At 39.5% G+C, this 20324-nt stretch overlaps 1 protein-coding gene across 1 annotated transcript in view; it reads right to left on the minus strand.

The window, feature by feature from the left end:
* LOC127640911 (adenylate cyclase type 9-like) overlaps positions 1-15645 on the minus strand; it is a 41874-nt gene extending 26229 nt beyond the window's left edge. The window contains exon 1 of the mRNA XM_052123622.1: positions 13603-15645. Coding sequence (XP_051979582.1) covers positions 13603-15412 — 1810 coding nt within the window. The 5' untranslated portion in view covers positions 15413-15645. The remainder of the gene's footprint in view (positions 1-13602) is intronic.
* Positions 15646-20324: the final 4679 nt, after the last annotated feature.

Raw genomic sequence — 20324 nt, forward strand, 5'->3', positions numbered from 1 at the left:
TTATACCTTAGTCACCTTCTGCTGGACATACACACCTGCTGAATTATGGCATGTGATTCAAAGAGGTACAAGTGTCGTTCACTCTGGTATGCATAATGACACTAAATCAAATAACAAAAAATAAACAATTATAGTTCCCCACCATGTGCACTGGGTTCGTTTTTTATGGAAGAAAAAAAAAAAAGATTCAGACAAAAGCAAGCATGCGAAGTATGAAAATCACCAAAGATGTGGCTCAGGCCCCACCCTTCAATGTGACCACTGGGTCATAACCAGACAAGTCATTTGTCTGTCCACACTGTAGGTGCCAATATCTCTCTAGCGAAATTGAAGAACAAACGAGTGATGTCATTTAGAAATAAATCTGTCCAAAAAGGTGTTTTTTAGTTCGTTGTGGTGGATAAAAACAGCTTTCCAGCACAAACTTTAAGGAAAACTTCACGTCTACTGTTAAACACCATCTTAATGCCACTGGTCTATGTGATAGGTAGATGTAACGCAGTGCTCAACCTACTTTGATGCCACCATTTTTCCCCCAGATAATTTCTGTACTCAGTCGAGATCAGTCAACATAAACACAATGGATTGCAGAGTTGCCACACTTTCATGCACCAATCTTTGTAGTAGTGTCTTTCTTTAAAAATGTAAAACCCGTTTCATAATCTCACATTGATTCTTTTCACAAAATACGCAAAAAGATTTTACAGTCATGACTGATGATGACAAAAACTCAAATTTACATGGAAGAGATTTTATCTCGTCTGGTTAGGATATGGGATGTTTTCACCTTTTTTATCAGTATCGATTGAATTCGAAGTCTGGGACCTTAGAAGATGAATTAGTGTACCTCTCCTCAAGCTGCACAATCTGAGATATCATTCATGCTCAATTAATTATTCGTTCATGGGCCCAAGTTTAATAGATTCACTCAGGGTTGCAAAAACCATATGCCACATAATCACAGACCACATTCTGAGATCAAATTTTTTCCCCATTCTGACAGTTGATGTGAACATTAACTTAAGCTCCTGAACCCTATCTGCATGATTTTATGAACTGCACTGCTGGTACACAACAAATAAGTAGGAGTACAGGTGCACCTAATAAAGTGGTCTGTGAGTGTAAATGCAACACAATGTCAAACAAAGGTTAAAAATAGTTAACAAACACACTAATGAAGTGACGAAAAGTATCGGCAAGGCGTTTCAACAGGGACGCATGTCCCTCGTATCAGTTTGAGCTTAATGGAAGACAGATGTTTTCCTGTTTGCTCATCCTCTGCATTTTCTCTATATGAATGTCTCAGACTTTTCCACTGGCCCATTACTCGCTTTCTTTTCCGTATTTGTGTCGTCTGTTCATTTTGTGTCCTTTCTATTCTGCTGATAACTCTGTTTCCATCTCTCCCTCTTGTGAGATAGGAAACAGAGAATAAAGAGAAGAGTAGTAGAGGAGGGTGAGAAAGAGAGAAAAAAATTAGTCTTATGTGGTTTTGATTACACCATATTAGGACACAATGATGAGCTCAATTCCCACCCCCACTCTCTCTCTCTCTCTCTCTCTCTCTCTCTCTCTCTCTCTCTCTCTCTCTCTCTCTCTCTCTCTCCACACACATCAGTCCAATCTCTGCTGTTTTCTTACAGAGCTTATATGAGGCCACAGAGTGCAAAGGGAGTCCCTCTCTCTCTATCACACTCTCTCTTTCTCTAAGGTACCAAGCACACAGGATGACGCACAGGGAGAGCGAGCTGCGTCATACTGATACACACACACAGACCTACTACAGCCATGTCCCTCAGTCTATCAGTGACCAAGATGGACAGATTTGTTTCTGTAGGGCTTATTACACTGTGCTTAACCCAGTTTTTTTTTTTTTTTTATCAACAATTTTAACCCAGGTAAAGCAAGGTTTCACACTTTTAATATTAAAAGTTGGGTTAGCATAGCTTTGTACCAGAGGTAAACCCGCAAATATATACGCCAATATATCTTGCATCCCAAAAGATAACCAAGAATGTTGTTTACCCAGAGATAAGTATGACCCTGGGTTAACATTTTCAAGTGTGAAAAGCCCATTTATCATGCTCCCTTGGACAAGGAACATTTATGTAAATGTACTTTATCTTATTATGAAAGCAACTCTGCTTTAGGCTTTTTTCAGAGAGCATCTTTAATAAGTGTATTTTGTCTTAATGTACCAGCAGATTTTATTCACTTATTAATAGTTAAAAACAAGTGAAAAAATCTGTGCTAAACAAGTAATCCAAAGTATTTAAATTACATTACTATGAAGGTAGGATGTCTTCTATTATCTGTAGTGGAGTACATTTTAAAAGTAACCCTCCCAAACCTGGTCATGCATCAGATAGCAGCATGTAATTCTGCTCTCTACGTTGCATTACAGCAGTTTATCTGCTGAAGAACCGTGACAGCATTGCCGTTTCTTCCCAGAACATCCCTATCCCATGTGCTGGCTATACACAATCACTGTGAGGGTATATGTGCACATGCATGTGTATTCGATCCCTTGACTCCCTCTCATGTTCTTGCTTTTGAAAACACAGTGTCTCACGCACAGATTCGTATATCACTACTGGGAATCTGACAGACAAGATCTGGTGCTTGAGCGGTGTCTGTGGGTAGGTTTCAACGTGCAAGTGAATGTGCAATGCATGTCATTCAAGTTGGGAGGTCAAGGTGGGTGTGTGTTTGAGAGTTTTACGCAGTTTGAGCCAACCTCCTGAAGTAGCAAATGTTCAATGCACACAAAGAAAAATATATATATAATAATAATAATAGGCAGAATAATTGGTAATTGGAAACTGGGTTTTTGTTTACAATCAGCTCTATTTAACTTGTTTTTAAAATACAGGAACTGAATGATGCTTGTATTCCACTAATAGATCTGAAGTATTATTCTCAAAATTTTGCTGACGTGTATGAATTGCTTTCCAAAACATTTATAATATTTCTTCCACAAAATGTGTAAAACAAACATTAACAGTACTGGTAAGGGACTGGAATTGAAATAGAAACTATTAATTTCTTACAATTTCCACTGCTACTGCCAGAAAAGATAACACACACTCACAGTTTTACATGTACTCACTTACACACAAATCTGGGTGGTACAGAACCATGTTCCAGAAGACCTCATTCTGCTTTGCAATGTAAAAATGTATAAAAAAAGACAAATATTTTTTTTTACATACAACTCTCCAGCAGCGCATGCTCTCTAACTTCTCACTCACTCTCAAAACACAACCACTGGCTACAAAAATATGTGTTATCAAAGTAATTCCCTGACCTGTCCACAAGCAAAGCAAGGCCAGAGCCTGGCAAACCCACAAACCAACCAGCTGTGTAAACAACACACACACACACACACACACACACAGGTAGTGGTAGAGAGAGCGGAAGAGAAAGAAATGGAGGGAAAAAAAATTACTGGAGCTAAAACATGCTGTCTGTTTCAGAGAATATCTTGATGGGCATGCCACAGCATGTTTCTCCAGAAAAAGTGCAGATTTTTTTAGGTTAGTCAACAACAGTCCATGACATTACCTGACAAAACTCTAAACTGTAGTCAAGAGCTTCTGTATTGAGCAGCTCAAGATAGAAATAATTTTACACAATGTATCTATGTGTGTCAGGGTCTCTTAAATTTACCAGCGAACAGAAGATTACACACAGAAGTTCTTCTCGGAATTGCATCCACATTTACGGCAATGGTGAAACATCTCTCTAAGCCTGGAACCCTCAGCCAGTCTTATAAGCACATCAGCATAGAATAAAACCCTGGTTTCAATGATTTACTGAGATAATATAGTCCGAGTCACAGATGTTTGTTCTATTGAACCTGATCTTCTCACAATACAATCAAACAGTTCCACAAAACTTTTGTAAAATACTTGACTGAGAGAACTTTTAGGAGTAACAAACGTTTGTTCTTTTAAAACTGATCTTTTCAGCAATACAGTAATAAAAATTTGGAACTACCACCCCTGGAGCCGCAAGTTCGAAACCAGAGTGTGCTGAGTGACTCCAGCCAGGTCTCCTAAGCAACCAAATTGGCCCGGTTGCAAGGGAGGGTAGAGTCACATGGGGTAATCTCTTTGTGGTCGCAATTAGGTGGTTCTCACTCTCAACAGGGCCTGTGGTAATTGTGTGTGGATCGTGGGGAGTAGCATGAGTCTCCACATGTCATGCACAACGAGCCACGTGATAAGAAGCAACTGAGACTTGTCCTCCACCACCCCGATTGAGGTGAGTAACCGCACCACCACGAGGACCTACTAAGTAGTGGGAATTGGGAGAAAAGGGGATAAATATTTTTTGTTGTAAAAATAGAACAATTACTTATCAACATACCATTGCATTTTTTGTTTAATTTTATTCAGCACAAAAACAGTCTTGCTTGAGATATTTTGCTTATTTTTTTATTATTATTACAATCATTATTCATTAATCATTATTTATTATTATTATAATGTCTACATTGAGGATGCATTATCCTATACAGTTTGAGTATATTTCTGCTCAAATAAGTGTGTGAGCATTTGAAAGCAGTCTTGTGTCAGTAAGACAGTATACCGTTACCGGTTTGAGTCAGTGCTCTGTACTGCACAAACACTGTTATCATGACATCTTTTTTATTTTAGTACCGACTAGGTACCGAAGTAACGGTACTTTTGACAACACTATTTGGGAGCGACGCAAACATTTGTTCTTTTCAACCTAATCTTTTCAGCGATAGTCTAAACTTTCCGCAAACCGTTCGTAAATTACTTGACCGCAAGAACTTTGAGACTAATGCAAACATTTGTTTTTTTTAACCAGATATTCTCAATTATACAAACAGTTTCACAAAGAGTTTGTGAAGAACTTGACTTATGACCTTTTAGGAGAAATGCAAATGTTTTTTCTTTTAAAACGGATCTTTTCAGCTACACAGGTGAAAATGTTCACAATACATTAGTAAATTGCTTGACTGTAAAAAGGAGTAAAGGTCAATAATATGTTGGAATTATAACCTATAATTTAAATTAAAGGTTATAATTCCAACATAGTATTGACCTTACACTTTTCTGTTTATTCATCTCTTTACACATTCACAGCCACACAGCTAACACTAAAGTCTTCAAAACTTCATGAATCAGTTCTGAGACACAATAGTCAGAATTTAGATGTAATGGATGTCTAAAGACAGAAATAGCCTCACAGCTGCGTTTACACCCACATACACATGTACTGTATTGTGGCTGAAGTTCCTTGACAGACTGGATAAACCTGTCCAATCCAGTGTGACCCAAGGGCTCCGGGTGACAGTATGAATTGAGCGTTTGGTTGAAATACAGAACATAGACTCTCTCCTCCATATGCGCTCAGTATAAGCTCAGACATTTAAGTATACATTTACTATGACATGTCAAAATATGACTATATATGCATGTCTAGACATCTAAAAGAGAGGACTAGCATTTTTTTCCCAAATAAAGAGATATACACACACTTGCCAGACAATATAGGCTGTGTGTGTGTGAGCAGGGTTGTGCTCCTTATCTTCAAGAACCCACTCTGATCTGAGCTGATCAGTTTCACCAAAACAGCTTGTATTGAGAGTAATGGCACTCTGCAGTTTAGATACTGTATTTTATTATAATATCTAACTGTTTAGAGGTTCTATGTTTTTTCTCTGTCATTCATTCCTTTACAACTACTTTTTCTCTCCTGTCATTCTTATCCTCCTATCCCAGAGAGAAAAGAGCAAATGTCAAAGCCAAGATATGTGACTGCAAAACACACACAGACATCAACAGTGTAGGGAAATACTGAACTGCAGTAAATTGTACATGTCCAGAGGTCTGTGGCCCAAATCAGATTTTTTCACTCACATGTGACAGATTTGTTTACTGGATGACAGTGCGAACAGACGAAAGCATTTTGAATCTGACATTTTCAAATCCAAATCTAGTCCACTAATAAAAATAGTCAGGAAACACATTTTCTAGGCTAGATTCCTCAAACTACAGTATATTAAAAAACAAATGCAAGCCAATCATATCTGAAATAATTATATATAACTCTACTTACAGTAGATTTAATGGTGTGTTACGCTCGTAAGTAATATTATACATTCTTGAGCTTCAATGGTAATTAAATTACACAATACAGAGTGTCCTATCCACATAAAAAATAATGGCTAATTACAATTTTAATTATAATAAAGAACATGGCCAGGTTTGTTATTTACATTACATTTACATTTATGCATTTGGCAGATGCTTTTATCCAAAGTGACTTACAGTGCACTAATTACAGGGACAATCCTGGATTAAGTGTCTTGCTCAGGGACACAATGGTGGTGGCTGTGGGGATCGAACCACCGACCTTCTAATTACCAGTTATGTGCTTTAGTCCACTATGCCACCACCACTCCATTGTTATATGCAAGCTCTGTTAGTGTTATATGTATGCCAATTCATTTAAGGCAGGGGTGCCCAATACGTCGATCGCGATCTACCGGTCGATCGCAAAGGCAATGCTGGTAGATCGCACTACATTTTTATAAAAATAAATATAATGTCTTTCCTTTTAGTTTCTGTCTGATTTGAACTTGAGTAAATTTTGACCAGGCGAAATGTTTGTTTATTCAGTTGCCATGACAACTAGGTTCACGCCCTCCAAGGGCTTCTGAGAACGGAGCGCGAAATGGCGAAGCTAGCAGTGTTTGAGACTAGCTACCAGCTGCTACTTCCCTGATTATGCTAAACTGTCTGATTCCATTCAGTGCAAATCATCAGAATAAGGTAAATGCCCTGTCTATTGTAATCTATTGTGCTGTAGGTGTTTTGGGTTTAGTGTTAAAACTGGATGATATCAACATTGAACATTATTTTATTTTTTTTAATTAATTTGAAGATGAATTCCATGTAGGGATACATGCAGTAGTCCCAACCAGCATTTTTTTATTTTTTTTAAATGAAACTGTTTTTTTTAGTTGGTAGATCTTATTGAGTTGGTCATTTAAATAGATCATCACGCAAAAAAGTTTAGGCACCCCTGATTTAAGGGTATCGGCTGTTGAGACCAGTATCTGTTACGCATATTAAAATGTAATGTGAACAACCTAACCAAAAAAAATTATTGAACAGAAAATCAGATTTGGGCCACATTCAGCTGCAGTGTGAATGTAGCCTAAGACCGCTAATAGGAGCCATTCACTGAAAGCATTATCTCATCCATCCATGCTGTTTTTCCAATTGCTTTGCTATGTAAAAATGCATAAGCTGGACATTTTTGACCATTGCATCATATCTCACAATTATTTCAGCATCCCACCCAGGAGTGTTTTAGATGCCTTGTCAAGTAAAAAAAACTTTTTAAAGCTCATCTCGAGATACCGGCATTCTGTTCTTCGTTCTATTTATTGTGCTGCATCTTGATTCTTTAGCGCAATAACATGTTAAATCTAAACGGCCCATTGCACGCTAGAGTTTATGCTGCAAATCCATTTATTTCAAAAGGGATTGTTGGTTGTATGGAAAAGCGCAAAGTTTTTGCAAAAAAGACGCTGCATCGCAAGGAAAAAATATGTTGAGCTAATTGATGCTCTGTCATGTGAACAGAAGTTGCGAAATTGACTTTTTGCAGCAATGGACAATTGCATCCATCACAGATAGAAATTAGAATTTCACACTTTGACTCAAGCCACATTTCAGTAGTAAATAATAATTTGACAACAAAGTTTAAAAACTAACCTGTAGCATACAAAACGTTATTACAAAAACAGTAAAAATTACAAAATTATTACATCAGAGACTGAACATGTCTGGCATCCATCGACCAATGAGAATTTCAGATACATGGGTCTATTTGTGGATGCTTTTGGAAAGCCAATTTGGTGCATTTGCAACAATTCAAACTGACCAGACACTTTTCACACCTTCAAAATGCATGTTATACATTCCTATATCAAATGCACCGTCGCAGCATTGGAAGCGTACCAAGACTGCGAAATCTATAGGATGGATGACTGCAGGCTTCTCATACAGTAGAACAGGCAGGGGAAAACAAATTCTGATGTAATTAGTTCCTAATTGAACCATATTCCATGTGCCGCATTGATCATTTAAAAGCTCTGTTTGTTACAGTCTGGGAAAATATTGGTGCAATTGTTGAATTTTGCAAACACGAAAATAAAAGCACAGCTGCCCATGCACATAAGCATAAACTCTTTGTTGTTCTTAAACACAAATCCAGATATTCTTCATAATATAACCCAGGTTCACAATGTATGATTTTTTTCTATGATTCTGCTGTCTGAGCCAAATTTAGAGGATTTCTCTTGTTGTAGGGCAAATTGGCCAACTTTGATCGCTTAATGTGACAAGTCACTGATGGGCGATTAATTGCCTTTGTGATGAAAATTACCACATTAAGTTCTGGCAGTGTCAGAAATTGTCACATTTGTGTGACTGCTCTACGATGAAACAAAACACCCAATCAATGCTGTCAATTGGGACCAAAGTAAAGCCACAATGTGTATCGTAAAGTCTGACTATAATGTCACACAGCTCATTAAAGGTCTACACGGGCTTCAAAATAAAACCCAACCCATACCCACGACCATGTGACATGACCCGAATGGTACATCAGATTTTAAGACATTTGTGTGCCAAGAACACTTAGAATGAAAAATACAATTATACTTTTTGCCTTCATGCAGCTGTGGTAGGGCCAGTGATGAAACAGCACCAGCAGACAACCCTCGTGGTCAGACAGACAGTGACACATCCCTCACATATATGGGCTACTAGCATGTGCATGTGTGTTAGTGTTCACATCCACCCACCCTCCCATAAAAAATCAGTCAGTCACGTAGGGTGACATGACTGGCACCAGGGCAGAGGGCCATTTGCGAGACAGCAGTCAAGTCCATCACCCTTGACACAAATCTCTGATCTCAGCTTCCTGCAGTCAGCAGATATAGTACAGAACTTTCTGGTCTACTTGTATAATCTCAAAACACATTTGAACCTTATTACAACTAGGCCTGGACTGACACCAGAGTGCAAATTATACAATGATTTTCTTTTTTTTTCAGGGAGCAATCTGTTGGGATTTGTCTGGAGCAAGCCAAATTGACTTTAGTTGGCCCAAGCAGAGTTAGCCAAATCTCAACTATTTAAGCCATGTCCGCAATAATCAATTTTCATGTAAAAACAAATTTTTAGTTTCCAAATGTCATCATTTTCCAAAGTATGAGGTAATGGAGATCACACTGGTGCCAATAAAAACATTTCTGCCGACAGATGCTGTTAGTCAGTGAGTTGGCATAATGCGGCCAATTCTAGGGTACTGGAACTCTCTTTCCATGTAATCATGTTGTTTTGATAACCACAACAAATATTTTTAACTCCTCCCTTGTTTCAAGGGAGGAGTTATATATATATATATATATGTATATATATATATATATATATATATAATAAAAGCAAAAATTGCATTTACAGTAACGCTATTACAATGGAAGTGAATGGGGCAAGTTCATACATTACATAACCCTGGCTGAAACAGACCTGCAGGTGCTAAAGAACTAAAAACATCTCTGGATGCCCATAGATGCATCATCCTGAGTTAATCACTATGAATTGTCTCTAGCGGTAGAGCTGCAGTGTCATTCCCTTGTCATGACAGAGCAATCCGATATCACCCAGCAGCATAGAGATGAAAAATCAACTCCAGTGATAAAGAGCGGAATGGAGACAGTGGAACAAGGCACTAATATAACCCATATTCACAAACACTCTGCCCTCTAACAAATCCTGTCATGAAGCATACAGGTGGCTATGACATGCTGAAACACAACTGCAGTGCTATTGAAATACAAGACAGGTTTTGTACACAGTAGAGATGATACACTGGACTTAAAAGCTGGTACTGCCTGGAAAACACTGGAAAACTATGATTCACAGCCATTAGTCTATTACTGTAGCCGCCGCCCCTCTCTGACTGACAAGAGGATATCTGAAGGGATATTGCTGATAAAGAAGGGAGGAGACAAATATGCTGAGAGGTTCAGTTAGGGAACTACAAATCAGGGTTCAAATTAAGGATATGGGTAGGGAGAGAGGCCAAAATAAGGACAGAGAAGAAAAAATGATCTATGGCTTTCAATCATAAACTATGTTGGATGCAGGTGTTAAAAGGACAGTTAACCTAAATAAATCAAATTCTGTCATCATTTACATTAGTCGTCTTCTTTAAGGTTCACATTTATTGCATCTTTTTCCATACAATGAATTTGGTGACCGAGCCTTACATCTCTTTCTGTGTTTCACAGAAGAAAGTCATATGGGTTTTGAGAGGGTAAGTTACTAATGACAACTTTCATTTTATTTTTTTATTATCTACTTCTTTAACATAGCTACTCATGCTATTGAGAAAGCATAATTTTGAATATGTGGTTGAATTTCATTAAGAAAATGTGTTGGTCATATATTCCCCCAACATCATAAGGAAAAAAAAAAAAAAAAATTGCTATATTTTGCTAAAAGTAAATATTTTTAAAACATTACGTTTTTTATTTTACATTGTAACATTATTTACTGACAATTTCCACTAAATTCTCATTACTATAAAGCAGAAAAAAGGTGCTTAGATGCCATGAAAAAAATTAGAGCCTTTACAGTGGTTTTGTGTATACAAAAAAAGCTTATTAACCATAAAATCTGGCAATGCAAGAAAACTGTGTTTAAATGGTACTCAGAATTATCGCGATATTCTGTGTTTTTGATGTCAAAAGTAAACGGGCATACACGCAACACTTTTTTTCGGACAAGGAACGGACCAGGATATTACGTGGGAACGAAAGTACATAATACATCACAAATAACAAATATTCCATTTAAAATGTTAAAATATATTGTCTGCTCACTTTCCTACAACAATAAAACACATATTTGAAATATATATTCTTTGAATAGAGCCAAGAGGTCAGCGTGTGACGTTTCGATCTTCTATTGGTCACACGTCCTCTCATCATACGGATTCGCAGGTCAAAGTTCACCAAATCTGAACTCTTGTTCACAGCGGAGTACGAAATTTCTTCACATGAGTTTGCCTTTCCGGTCTCCCACATTCAGAAGCATTTGAATGGTTGTGAAAAGAGCATGAGGTGTAGTTTGAGGCACTCAATGTCACAATGGAAAAAAGGGCACGTAAATAAGCTTGAGGTTTGTTTATTCACTCACATGGTGACAGACTGTATCAAAGGGAGGCTACAATACAGAACAATCTATATGAGATTATATGAGGATGCAATAAAACTAGACAAGTCTTGCAGCCCTTTGTACGGAGTCCTGAGAGGACAAGGCTACAGGGCGCACAATGAAACACTATCATCTTCCTTTACAATCATCATTATAACAAGACTTGGTGCCCTTATTGACTGCTGTTACCAAAACAAATACACACAGCTAACAGACATCTACACTGCATGCTCAATTATTAGGCAAGTGAGTATTCTGATCTTATCATTTCAATGCACATTTTCCAACTCCAAACCATATAAACTTGAATGCTTATTGGATTCAATCACATTCAGGTGGAATGTATTTGTGTAATGAGGGAGGGTGTGGCGAAAGTGAATAACACCTCATATCAAGATGTGCAGAATTATTAGGCAACTTCATTACCTCAGGTAAAATGGGCAAAAAAAGATATTTAACTGACACTGAAAAGTCAAATATTGTAAAATGCCTTTCAGACGGGTGCAACATGCTTGAACTAGCTAAACTTTTGAGTCATGACCACCGGACAATCAAACGTTTTGTTCCGAATAGTAAACTGGGGCACAAAAAAAAAAAAGCATTCAAGAAGGCCATGATCTTTATGCAGGACAATGCTCCATCACATACATCCAAGTACTCCACTGATTGGCTAGCCAAAAAGGGCCTCAAAGATGCCCAAATAATGACTTGGGCCTCCTTCCTCACCTGAATTAAATTCTACATAGAACTTGTGGGCCCTTCCAAACGTGATATTTACAGTGAGGAAAGACAATACACCTCTTTGAACAGCATTTGGGAGACTGTGGTTGCTGCTTCAGCGAAAGTTGATCATGAACAGATCAAGAAACTGACAGACTCCATGGATGGAAGGCTCATGGCAGTTATTGAAATGAAGGGTGGCTATATTGGTCACTGAATATTTTTGAATGTTATTTAATTTTAATTTTGTGTTACTAATTTGTTGCACCTACTCTAAAAATTGAGAATAAACAATTGAGTTGGGAGAAATAATTTTTGTAGTTTAGTAGCCTAATAATAGTGCACACTAATGGGGCTTTTCCACTGCACTGTACAGCTCGACTCTGCTTGCTTGTTTTCCACTGTGGATGGTACCTGGTACTTTTTTCAGTACCATTTCAGTCGAGGTTCCAAGCAAGCCGAGCCGATACTAAATGTGACATCAAAACCCTGCAGATCACCGATTGGTCAGAGAGAATAGTCACTACCAGCATCACTGGATTTACGACACGGCACATCAACCCGCTAGTTTTAAAGTTAGCAACAGCGATAGCAGTATCATTTGTTCCCGCGACTTTCAAATTTTAAAAAGAAATGGTTGTGCGCAAAACCACGCCGAGGTCAATAAAACAAGGTGCAGATGTTCCTCTCATTAGCGACGAACGAATCGACGCAAAACGAAAAAGTATTTAAGGAAGTGTATCAGCTGTTGGCCACACACGGCTACCACCGGACCTACCAACAGAGTAGGGAAAAGTAAAAAAAAAAACTTAAGTGACTACAAAACCATCAAGGACCACAACAGCCGGAGTGGTTCAAACATAAGAAGTGGAAGTGGCTCGACACCATCTATGGCAATAGACCGCCGAGCCATGGGAGGGAGAGTCCCTGGATTCGGCCACGATGGAGGATAGTACGTTTTGTTACGTTAACTCTATATTCTGCTTGAAAGCTTCACTTTATTTAGTTGACCAGCTACTGAAAGCTTGCTTCTAAATCAACCAGGCCAATTTAACCGTTACACTTGTGCAAAATCACCATGCAACAACTGCTTTATGCAGCACAATGAGCCAAGTAGCTAACAGCTAGCAGTCATGTTACTGTTTATGGTCAGTAAAGTTTGTGTGGACATTTAAGATGTCACGGCAGTAGAGGAGGCGCAACTATGACGATCAGCCTATAATCCCACCCATGTTGAGGCAGCACTAAACAGCAGTGGAAAAGCATGCTCAGAAAAGTAAAGTAAGCAGAGTCGAATCGTAATGTGCAGTGGAAAAGTGCCATAATAGTTGCCTAATAATGGTGCACACTTATATATTCCCCTGAAAAAGACAACTGACTTTTTCTTTAAACATTCAGGTTTAAGGTTCAGTAACATTTTGGATTGACTGAGAGAACTGTGTTTGTTCAACAATAAAATTAATCCTGAAGAATACAATTTGACTAATAATTGGGCACGCAGTGTAGGTACAGAGATACCCAATATCCATGGGGTGACTAAGCGCATTTGCCTAAAGATGAGAACTATTGCAAATATCTAAATTTTTATGTCTGTTCTTAAGTGTCTTACCTTTCAGCTGGTCATTAACACTTTGCCCGGCACGTTCCAACACTCTTCCATCCTCTTTCTCGTAACGGTCATCCAGAAAACTTGCCGTGACCTCCGACAAGTGTACCTTCCCTGCAACGCCCAGCTGTTCCATTAGATTGGCCAAGTTGACATCATTGGACCAGACATCAAACTTAAAGCGCTTCATTCCAAGAATTCCACAGAGCACAGTGCCAGTGTGGACGCCAACACGCATGTCCACGGTCTCACACGTCTCCTGGCAAAACTGCTCAATTGCATGGATCATCCCAAGCCCCATGTCCACGCAGTAGTATGCATGATCGGTGCTTGGCACAGGGCAGCCCGCCACACAATAGTAACAGTCTCCTAGAGTACTTATCTTCTCGCAGTGGGTCAACTCACAAAGACAGTCAAAACGACCAAACAGGTCATTCAGCAGTCCAACCAGGGCATGGGCAGACTTGTTGGCACTCATTTTGGTAAATCCCACAATGTCAGCAAAGAGGATGCTGACCGGCTCCATGCGTTTCATGTTGAAGGGTCTGAAAATTATTTGTCCACGTGGGATTGAGTTTTTCTTATGCTTGTTGCTCTTCGGGCTGGACGAGGTTGTGGCAGATGCTGTTGCAACAGAGCATGTACCTACACTGTATCGTTTCCCTGAGCTTTCACTCTCTTCGTCTCCCTGTTTCATCAGTTCGTCCGCCACCAACTGCGGCATGACGGAGTGTATCATTCGCTCCTTCAGGGCTTTCTCCACTTCAAGGTCCTTCCCATGCATGATTGCCTGTCCTACCTTCAGAAAGGTACTCCGAGAACGCACTTCAGACATAATGAATATGTGGATGCCGATGAGATGGGCGCACAGGTGCAAAATTGCTTTACCTGGGCCGAGCCACCTCAATGTTTCCCAGTCTGAACTTGGATCTTCGCCATTGGCCCAAGACCCTACATCACTACCATCCAACAAAGCCAGCTGCAGCCACCCTAAAGATTCAAACAGCACAGAATACAGGAGCCCAAGAAGCACAGAGGCATACAGCCGTAGATGCAAGACACTGTACAGCAAGAGCAGCACCTCCATACAAAGAGAAAATGTTCCAACAGGTGATATACAAGGAGCTTGTTGGGAAGACTTCTCACCAAAAGGGGGTTGTAGTGATTGATTGCCCACTCTCTGTCCACCAAAATGAGCAAAGTAAGCGGTCTGGGTCTGTGGTGCCAACGTGATGCAGAACATAATCACTGTAAGCATAAAGGAGGCGTGGTTATAGAGATGCACATACGGCCTCAAGAAGGTAAACCAGAGGAGGAGGAGGCAGATTATGAGGAACCCTGCAGTGGGGACCAGGAAATTTGTAGGGTTACACCTGGAGCTATTGATCCCAAAGTACACCCCCCAAAGGAGTGTTGCGGTGGTGAGGTAAAAGAGGATGTAGCGGAAACGTCTTTGTGTCTGGGGAAAGCACCGCTCCCTGCATGCCTCCTCCAGGACAGATGAGTCAAATTTAGGGTCCCAGCACTGCGCAGAAGACCTTTCAAACAGTGGTGGAACTCTCCTCTGATTACTCAGGTGAGTCATGGTAACCCTGGGTCCACCTAACTCCCCAGAGCTGCAGCTGGATGAGATACTATACTTGCAGGGCTTGGAGGAACCCATGCCACTAGGCACATCAGAATTCTCACCCCCTCGGCCTGGGACCACCTGTTGATTGTGGCTGTCAGTTATCTGTACAGTAATGGCCCCCCCTTCACTATCACAGCTAACCTTGGTCTCCTGCAGCAGCTGGTGCTGCTGTGGTAATGCCATGGCAACGAAACAACAACTGGCTTTTAATTATCACATTTCAGCTACTGCTGAGGAAGTGGCACTTGATATAAAAAAAAAAATTATTATGAGTGCAGTAAAAAGTTCCTATTTGAAAAGAGTCCTGTCCGGAGATGGACCGTCTAGGTCTGTGCTCCAATGATGTCAGCACTCGGATTCCATTATATTCTAATGCTCAGTTACATGCACAAGTGCACATGTGTGTACTTTTGCTCCATGCGTGCAGCAAAGACTGATGCACTGTTATCCGCTCTGTCCCTTTTTTCCAAGCGCATCGCTTTGTTACATTTCAAAACGACAAGTGTGAGTAGTCCTACGTATCTTTAAATTAAAAGAAATGTGGGCGGTTGGTGTACATCGGGTGTCCTGAAGCAGTCTTTAGATGACTTTTTTTTTCCCAGTCATGAGCCGTGTTGGGTAAGTTACTCCAAGTAATTAATTACTAACTACTAATTACATCTGATACAGTGTAATTAGAATACTGTACTAATTACCCTGTCTAAAAAGTAATCGCATTACATATTACCAATTACTTTTTAAAATCCTTATCAACCTCGACCAGATGATAAATACAACAATATGAAACTGTTCTTTTAATTTTTTCAAATAAATCATATAAAATCACAAAACTATTCTTGAACTGGCCAAAGAATTTAAGTGGGCAGCGTTAAATTAAGAAACATACATTTTAACATTAGAAGTTACATTCCGATTTTAAATGTACTATTGTTTTATAGAATTGTTTTATAGTCTATCCAGTATTTAATGCAATTACATAAGTAACAGTAATTAAATTATTAAAAATGAGGAGTAATCCCTTGCTTTACTTTTTTCAGAAAAAGTCATTTAATTACAGTAGTTAATTACTTATTAATGCATTACACCCAACACTGGTCATGAGTCATCAACGCTGTCCCTCAAACAGCCTCTCCAATTATCTGCAATGTTTGAATTTACTTTCCCTTTCATAAAGCTGATAAAAACTTCCGAAGGTAACATAAATTTAAATTTCACATTTTCAAATGCCAGTTTTTACAAATTTCTTGCACTAAATTTCGGTTTAACGTCATTTTTCAGTCAAATGTTAAACGTAATGGTTGCTGTTCTTCGATTTAGACTAATCTGTAAAAAAAGGCGCGAATTTCTGAGAAACTTTTAAAACGCTTTAAATTCCTCTTTTGAACGACAAAAATCACTTCAAATCGATTTTAATGTCTCTAACATTCTATTCCCTTAGACATCATAATGTCATGAAGCGACAATAGTCTTCATCTTAATAAAGCGTAAAGAACTAAAAATAATACGGTAAAACGTTACGGCTGCCCTTTTTTCGTACAAACTCAGACAACATTCCGTTACTGCCCCACTTCTGCCCCTGTCGAGGGTAAAAAGAGGGCCTGTTCCCATGGAGGAGCCCCGTCCTTTCCTGAACACCCACTCCGGATATCAAAATTTTATTTTCCAGCTTTTAAAAAGTCAGTTTGAAATTCTTCCAAGCGCGAGCTGCGTTGAAAATCAAGCTGACGTCGCGAGAACTTTAAATGACATCAGCGCTTCGCGTGCGGGTGCAACGCGGCTGTGCAGATATGCCAACTCCACAAGACATAAATAATATCGTGATTTAAGCTTTAAAGAAGGAAAAATTACCGATGACAACGAGCTAATCTAACAAGTCAAAGTCTGCTGAAGGGAAGTATATCCTTGTTTGTTGTGTGTAATCCTTCTTAACTAGTTACTTGTGTGTAATCTCCACTCATTTCAATGCAAATTGTCCAAAATAAAGACGAAAGTTTTTTCCCCAGGCCTCAAGTCCCTTGATCAGGCTGGCAGTTTAACACTCGTGGAGTTTAGAGCAAGAATGAGTATGTGACCTCCTCACACTCCATTATACACTTGGAATCCCATGCCAATGCTCCAACATCATCCTCTACTTTATTCCCTCCAGGTCTCCAAGAAGATACGCCGTTTATGTTTAGGATTCCACCAATACTCTGTACTAGTCCGCTTTTTCCGTTGGCAAGCTCATGCCAGGCAAACGTACCGCAGCTGTGTCACGTTGCGTCCTCTTCCGTTCAATCTCGGTTCTCCTCTCCCGTCTGAACGAGTCTGTTGGGGAACGTCTTGAGATTGAGAACGCGGCGCATACCGGGCGCTGCATTCACCAGCAGGACCACCACCATGTTCTGAGCACACTCGGAAAAGATGGTTGTGGGCGTGCAGCGGGGTTGACAACTTGACTACACAGGGAGGGGGCATTTCGGAGGGGTGCGCGCGCACTCTAGGCTCTCTTAACGGCGGCGCGCACGCATGGCAAATACGGTAGGTTTCATACCTCAAATTGAATTGATGTTCTCTGGGCATGGAGCCCATGTGTTGTCATGTAAAAAGAACAGGTCCGTTGAGTGTGATTATGAAGCTATTTATTCTCTGTGCCTAGATTACTGTGCCTAGGTTTTACGTCTTAGAAACTGTATTTGTGTTGTAACTTGAGTAATTCCTAACTGTCATTGAGGTACACATAAATCAGAGTCAAGCAACAGGATATTCTAAGTGTTTTATTCTAACTATTGTTATTAAAGTCCCCGTGAAGTGCCTTGACGAGCGCAATTCGATTAGGCGTTTTGGTGAATTTCCTACTGAACAGGAAGTGGGGTTGGGGCTTGTCGAACAACTCAAAATAGCTAAGAGGCTTTAGTTTACAGCCACATACATACAAACACACACACCCTCATATACCCTTTCCCACCATACTGCTCATGTCGCTTGAGAAGCGATCTCAATACCGGCCAGCATTTCCAAAGACTTGAGAATCAAATTATGATCTGACTCACAACATTAATGGGGTCATGACATGAGGAATCAAATTTTCCTTGATCTTTTGTCATATAAGAGGTCAATGTACTATAAAAACATACTGTAAGTTTCAGAACTGAAAACTTCCTCCTTAATAGAAAAAGAGCGTTTATTTAAACCAATGCTGCAAAAAATGGCTTGTTAGGTATTTGTTGAACTTGTGACATCAGAAGTACCAAATACATCTGCATATGCAATGCCTATTTTTCGTAATTGCACCCTTGGCCCCACCCACTGGTGCTTAGTCAGTCAGTCACAGGGGTGAAGAGGAGAGAGATGGGCTGATCGTGGGAGATTCATCCTAAGTGGACTTGCACATGACACCTTCATGTGACTGTCTGGATTTAAATGTTTTTCTAAATAAATATGTACAGATAGACATCTTTGACCGCTTGATACCTATCTCTGACTGCTTTTAAAAAGATGCAGTGTCAAGTTACAACTCGGAAGAGGAGAAGCTCTCTGTTAGTGAAAGATGGGTCAGTTAAAACACCTGGACGTGATCGCAAAAACTGTGAGTAAACCGTTTAATTCAAGAATATTTCATATGTTATGACTGTGTGATTGTTTATGGTGCTGACACCCTGTTTACACTGGGCGCGTCCGTTGATGCGATGCAACGGCTTGAGGCTGTCTACACTGGGCACGTCGACACAAACGTTCTAAATTGTTTATTTGTGATGTTGGCAGTAGTAGCGCCACCACGTTCAGCGCAAAATGGAATGGGACATCTGTTTACTGTTGACGCACTGCAATGAATGCTTCCATGGTAGACAGCATCATTGATTATAATGGGTTCTGTGTGAGTGTTAAACGATGTGCTTGAGATGAACAGTTAAATATATTAGGATGCAATGTGTTGGATGTGCGTTGTGTGTAAACCGTGACATTTACTTTTATAATGTTGTTGCGCTGTTTCATTCTCTTCCGATTGAGTTTCAAAAATGGCTGAATTGAGGGGCTGCACAATGTTAGCCAATCACAACAGTGGGCATTTACATTGAAGTTTTAAGGATGCGCTTATGCCAAAACCAAGACACAAGGCAACATTCCTTGTGTTCAGCTCCCTCGTTGGCTCGTCCCATTCAGTAGTGATAATCCCTATGCTCTATTCCCTTCGAAGGTAATTACCCTCCACTGTGAGAGCTTCAGATGGCTGAAAGGTGATAGCTTTTTAAGCGATACTTCTTCAAAAATATGCTTGGAACGACTCTGCAGCATGGATTGTGTTCACTTCGAAGTGCCCTGCGAAACGTTCTCATTCTAGAAAGCATTTGATTGGGCAAGGTTTCTCAAACTCTGTGTGACATCATGGATGTTCCTTTCCCTTCCAGTCTTTTTAGCCGGAAGAGAGAGATTGCTGATTTTAAATGTTTATATCTTCTGAAGTACACTAGCATATAGATGACTTAAAAGGGACAGTTCACCCAAAATGAAAGTTATCTCATCATTTACTCACCCTCATTATATAAATCTCTACTTGCTTTTGTTTTTGGCGATTCACATTTTTGTGCATATCGCCACCTACTGGGTGGGGAGGAGAATTATAGTAAAAAAGGACTTAAATATTGATCTGTTTCTTACCCATACCTACCATATAGTATCTGAAGAAAAGGATTAAACCACTGGAGTCTTGTGGATTACTTTTATGCTGCCTTTATGTGCTATTTGGAGCTTCAAAGTTCTGGCCACCATTCACTTGCATTGTAAGGGCCTACAGAGCTGAAATATTCTTCTAAAAATCTTAATTTGTGTTCAGCAGAAGAAAGAAAGTCATACACATCTGCGATGGCATGCGTGTGAGTAAATGATGAGAGAATTAGATTTTTTGGGTGAACTATCCCTTTAAAGCTCATAGAAATGTTCTAAAAATTCTTTAATGCCTTTTTTTCTGTGAGGTGCAATATGCTTCATTCACACTGATTGTTGTTCATTAGAGAGAAAGATTTAGTTTATTTATGGTATGATTTGGAGACAAAATGTAGCTTAACAGTAGTTAGCTGAATTTGACACAACCTCCCTTTTGTCTTCAAAGATAAAA

This window comes from Xyrauchen texanus, chromosome 50 (assembly GCF_025860055.1).
Source record: "Xyrauchen texanus isolate HMW12.3.18 chromosome 50, RBS_HiC_50CHRs, whole genome shotgun sequence".
Lineage (NCBI taxonomy): Eukaryota > Metazoa > Chordata > Actinopteri > Cypriniformes > Catostomidae > Xyrauchen > Xyrauchen texanus.